We start from the raw sequence: 5493 nt of genomic DNA on the forward strand, positions 1-5493 counted from the left end.
AAAAAAAAAAAAAAAAAACAAAGTCGGACGCCGGTGGTTCATGCCTGTAATCCTAACTACTCAGGAGGCTGAGATCTGAGGATTGCAGTTCTAAGCCAGCCCAGGCAGGAAAGTCCGTAAAACCTCTTATCTCCAATAAGCTACCAGAAAACCGGAAGTGGCATTGTGGCTCAAGTGGTAGAGCACTAGCCTTGAGCTGAAAAGCTGAGGGACAGTGCCCAGGCCCAGAGTTCAGGCCCCACGACCACCAACAACAACAACCACCAAAAAAAAAGGTCAAAAAGGGTTGGAGGTGTGGCTCAAATGGTACAACGCATGCCTATCAAGTGGGAGACCTTTAGTGCAATCCCTAGTAAAAAAAAAAACAACAACAGGTAAATGATACTAATACAGCATGTACCAGGCCCAAATGACAGACCATCACAATCCTTCATCCCTATAAGGATTCCCCTGTCCTACCTCTACGCCCAAGAATATAGACCATCCCCTTCCTTATGCCCCTTTTAGCCACTTCCACTAGAGAGGAAGTTGCTGTGTCCAGGTATAACCTCAGGGGGGCAGCAGAGCCCATGAGCTGAGAAGCCTGGGGTCCCGGGGGCTTATGGTGGCCTCCCCAATACCCAACTACTCACTCTTACTTCGAAGAGAGACAGACTGCAAGGCAGTGTTGTTCTTCAACAGAGCAGCTTTCTGTTGCTATGAGAAAGAGCAAGAGACACCAAGAACAGCTGTCACCTAAGGATCACCCCCCAGAACCGAGGAGGAAGCAGGTACTGGGCACTGCTCCCTGGGGAGAAGCTAGCGCTATGGTTACAGGAATCAGGATGGCAAAGCCCAGTGATGTGGGGCCATGTCTTCAGCAGTAGGCCTGACCCACTAGGGTCTGAGGCCTGGGGCTGAGGGTCTGGGCTGCCCCGTGGTAAGAAGGGTGGAGGAACACAGGGTAGGGAATGAATGCAAAGGCATGAGGGCACCACACGCTTATTACCCTCTCCCCCAGCCCTTTGCCCTCCCTGTCATCTCACCTTCTGCTTGACCTTGGTACAGTTGGCCAGGGTGTCTTTACAGCGGTTGTGGATAGTCACATTGCAGGCTGGGAGGGTGGGGTAAAGAGGGTAAAGGGAGGGCTGGGTGGTACAGGAGGGGACACACCCATGTGCAGACACCCATCTCCCCCTGGCCACAGGTATTTCCCCCCTTCCCATACTTCTCAATAATTACCACACCTTAATCCCTTCTCCTCCCACCTCCCTCTTTCTCCAAGCAGGAAGTGAAGTGAGAGAGGGGTCTGGATGTGAACTGGAATCACAGAGTCAGGAGGAGTGAACAATTCTGAACTTGAAGCAAGCTTGAGATGTGGACTACAGGGAAGAGGAGTTACTGCTGTTAGAGATGAGCACAAAGGAGGGTGCAACTGGAAGATGAGAGCAAGGACTCCCACAGACCACACGATGACAGGATGGCAGCTGGGGTGGGGGCTAGGGTAGGGAGACGTGAACACTCCTTGAGCACTAAGGACATGCTCCACCTTGACTGTGTTCCACAGCCCGCAGAGGTGGGTGCCACTACCCTTATTTTACAGATGAGGAACCTGTCTTGGAGATGTTGTAATCAATAGCCTGATACCCTCTTGCTGGTAGCAGATCTGGCATTTACTCCTTCCTGCCAGTGCCGCACATATATGCCCACTGCCTCTGGCTGGGTCTGAGCAATTCCAAGGCTGATGGATCTAGTGGGGAATAAACAGGTCCACGCCTTGCCCTGCCTTCCCTGCCAATCTATCAGCCTTCTGTTCTGATCCCAGTCAGGCTGCCTCTTCCCTTCCAGGCCCAGGGAGTCCTGTTCACCACGCAAGGCAAACCTACAGCTCCCACACACTCCATCTGCTTCTCCCCCACTTTCTGCCCCACCTCGCCATGGAGTAGGGAAGAGGAGGAAAAAGGAGGGATAGCCAAGTCTAGGCACAGGACCACTGATGTCCCCCTTCCCAACACACGCTCAGCCCTTGGCCCTCTCCAGCTTCCCCTCCCCCGCCCAGCACCTGAAACGCTGCTAACTCCTTCAGACAATACTCAGCCCCAAGCTCACTTCCACAAATACAAGGCAAGTAGGGTGGGGCAGAAGGTTTAGACAGATGTGGGGGCTACAACACTGCCCATCCCCACCCCCTCCCAAGGAGCTCCCTTCTACCCCCAACACCTAGTGTCTCTGGATCAAACCTCCGCTTTCCACCTGCTCTCAAAATAGTAGTGCCCGCCTCCCCAGTTCCCCTGGCAACAAGCTTCCGAACTGGGTATTTTGTCAAGTCTCTAGAGGAATCTAGATGGGGGTTCCCTCCTCATCCTCCCAACTCTAAATCGAGCAGTGAGAAAGTAGGGAGGAAGTTCTTTCTGGGTTTCTTCTCCATAAACCAAAGGGATTCATTTGGAAGCTAGGAAATTCATCCCGTTGGTCAGCAGCCAGTCATAATGCCTCCAATCCTGTTCTAATCAAAGGCAAATCGTTGCCATAAATTTGAGGGAGCAGGCCTGAGCTAGAGCCTTCTGCATAAACAACTTCAGGAAGGAAAGGATTTCTGGCTGACACTCCCTCATGCAAGAGTCCTTTCTTACTGTCTAGTTAGAATGGAAATCTAAGACAGGGTTCTAATCCCATTTTGTCCTTGAAAGGACATAAGATTTCAGACTCTACCCACAAGTATCAGAAAGGAAAGGACAACGGAACCCTGAGGTCCTGAATGTCCAGTTTTGCCCAGCAAGATGGACAAAGCCAGCTGTGAGGCTGGCAGCTTTCCCCAGCTCCTCTCCCACCACTTTTCACACACAAGTCCTCCTCCTCCTGCAGTCAGTTCCCCTCAGCAGCTGTTCAGGGAGCAAGAAGGCTACCCCGCGGGTGACAGCTGCAAAGAGCCATTCCAGCTTTTCTCATCCACATCCCCAGCTAGACCTGCTTCTGCCACATTCCAATAGCCACCACCCTCCAGAGGAAAGAGAGTAAGAAAGAAGCATCTGGTCCTGGCACTTGGGCTCAGAGGAGAGCTTCCCTTATGATCCAGGGCAGAAATGACAGGTTACAACTGGTAGTCACCAAATCTGTTCAGGGGACAACTTACTTGGGCAGATAAGGGCTTCCTTGGCTGTGATGCTCTTGTTACAGGCATAGCACATAGTCATGCCTGAAACTGAGATGGTAGTGAAGAGGTGCCCATTGGTATAACGGGCGTCCTTGGCTTCCTTCATCTTCTCCTTTTCCCGGTTCTGTGGAAGGGGTGCAAGAAACAGGAGGTGAAGCTAGGTGGCATCAGGGTGCCTGAGTCCAGTCACAGGTTGAGGGCAGAAGCAGAGATTAAATGCCTGCTTGCTGAGCTGGAAAGACCATTCTCAAAACAGCCTGCAACAGGGTGCCATCAGGGGCAGCTGTCCAGAAGTGAGCAGGCTGAGGGATAGCCAGTTGCAAAGGGCTTCTGGACCCCTGACCTACCTGGCCCCTGCGGCTGGGCTGCCTCCTATTGCCACTCATCTCCCTGGTTCTCCGATCTCTGCGTCCTCACTCTACCTCCCAGCCTTAGCTCTGCTCGCCCCCGGGGCTGCTGTACGCTCTTCTCTGTGCTGGGAGGGGGGTGGGAAGATGCGCAAAGAGGAGGGAAGAGCAGGCAAAGCAGAGGGTGCCAGCTCACCAGCGCTTTCCAATCTATGGGAGTTAGCTCCTCTCATAACCATGACAACCAGTGTTAGAGCCGCTATCTCATGGCAGTCACAGTGGCAGTGGGGGGGAGGGGGGAGGCAGGAATGAGAGAGCAGGAGTTCCCTCTAATAATGGCTGAAGGGGCACAACACCTCAATGGCTACCCTCAACTTAGAGGTCAGGTCCCCCAACCTCTAACTCTTTCACCCACACTCTCAGCCAAAGCCTCTGTTTGGAAGGCAGCATGTCTCCCATTGACTTCTAGATAAGGGGAACCTCATTCTGACCTCAGGTCAGTCTTCCTCTCTGGCACCTTTAAGGAAGGAAATCAGCCAGCAGGCTGGGATGTCCTAGTGGAAAAGCTCCCTTGCAAATAAACTTATTCCTCTCATATTCCTCTTCAGACAAAACCTGTGGAAACTCCAGATTGTTCCTCATCCAACTGGTCCTGGTCTCCCACATCCTTTCTGCCATCTACGCCATCCATCAGTATTTTTTTCTTTTTTGGGTTGGTCATGGGGCTTGACTTCTGGGCCTGGGCACTGTCCCTCAGCTCTTCAGCTCAAGGCTAGCACTCTACCACTTGAGCCACAGCGCCACTTCCAGTTTTCTGGTGGTTTATTGGAAATAAGAGTCTCACAGAAGCTGGATCCCGGTGACTAACACCTGTAATTCTAGCTACTCAGGAAGCTGAGATCTGAGGATCATGGTTCAAAGCCAGCCCGGGCAGGAAAGTAGTCCGCAGAAACTCATCTCCAATTAACCACCAGAAAACTGGAAGTGGCGTTGTGGCTCAAGTGGGAGAGCACTAGCCTTGAGCTGAAGAGCTCAGGGACAGTGCCCAGGTCCAGAGTTTAAGCTCCACGACTGATCCCCCCCACCAAAAATAAATAAATAAACAATTGACCCTTCCCCCCCAAAAAAGTCTCAGAGACTTTCCTTCCCAGGCTGGCTTTGAACTGTGATCCTCAGATCTCAGCCTTCTGAGTAGCTAGGATTACAGGCGTGAGCCACTGGCACCCAGCTTCATCCTTCTCTTGATCTCCATGGAGATAGGACACACTCCATATATGTCTCTTCCCAGCCTTTCCTCTGTAAGCTTTCTACCAGCTTCTTCTGCAAGTCTTTTTTCTTGACCTCTTGTCAGTCCCTACTTAAGCCCGAGCTTCTGAAACAGCGGGAGGTGAGAGGGTGAGGACATCATTCTTCCTCACCTCTTCTAGTACCTTCCTCAGTTGTCACTTGAGGTTTCTTAATTTCCCCTCCATTCTTTTCCTTCTTCTGTCATGGTCCTAGGGCTTGAGTCAGGGGCCTGAGCTTTTTTTTGCTCAAAGCTAGTAGCACACTACCACTTGAGCTACAGCTCCACTTCCAGCTTTTTAGTGGTTAATCAGAGAATCTCAAAAACTACTTCGGAGCTGGCTTCCTACAGTGATTCGCAGATCTCAGCCTTAGATCTCAGATCTGCCAGACCTGGCAGAAAAGTTATGATATTCTTTTTTTTTTTTTGGGTCTGGTCGTGGGGCCTGAACTCTGGGCCTGGGCGCTGTCCCTCAGCTCTTCAGCTCAAGGTTAGCACTCTACCCCTTGAGCCTCAGCGCCACTTGCGGCTTTTTTCTTTTTGCTTATGTAGTGCTGAGGAATCGAACCCAGGGCCTCATGCATGCAAGGCAAGTGCTCTACCATTGAGCCACCTTCCCAGCCCCAGTTGTGATACTCTTATCTCCAGTTTACCACTGGAAGTGCAAACTGGAAGTGGAGCTGTAACTCAAAGTGGTAGAGTGCTAATCTTGAGAAAACAAAGCGGGG

At 51.7% G+C, this 5493-nt stretch overlaps 1 protein-coding gene across 3 annotated transcripts in view; it reads right to left on the minus strand.

The window, feature by feature from the left end:
* Arhgef2 (Rho/Rac guanine nucleotide exchange factor (GEF) 2) overlaps window positions 1-3322 on the minus strand; it is a 48809-nt gene extending 45487 nt beyond the window's left edge. Inside the window, exons 1-3 of one of the 3 annotated variants that reach the window (XM_013015261.1) lie at window positions 3113-3322; window positions 1026-1093; window positions 633-696 (exon numbers count right to left, since the gene is read on the minus strand). In XM_013015261.1, coding sequence (XP_012870715.1) covers window positions 633-696; window positions 1026-1093; window positions 3113-3239 — 259 coding nt within the window. In that variant the 5' untranslated portion in view covers window positions 3240-3322. The remainder of the gene's footprint in view (window positions 1-632; window positions 697-1025; window positions 1094-3112) is intronic. The other 2 variants (XM_013015260.1, XM_013015259.1) reach the window with 2 other exon arrangements.
* Between the last annotated feature and the right edge of the window lie 2171 nt (window positions 3323-5493).

This window comes from Dipodomys ordii, unplaced genomic scaffold (genome assembly GCF_000151885.1).
Source record: "Dipodomys ordii isolate 6190 unplaced genomic scaffold, Dord_2.0 Scaffold26, whole genome shotgun sequence".
In the NCBI taxonomy this organism is placed as follows: domain Eukaryota; kingdom Metazoa; phylum Chordata; class Mammalia; order Rodentia; family Heteromyidae; genus Dipodomys; species Dipodomys ordii.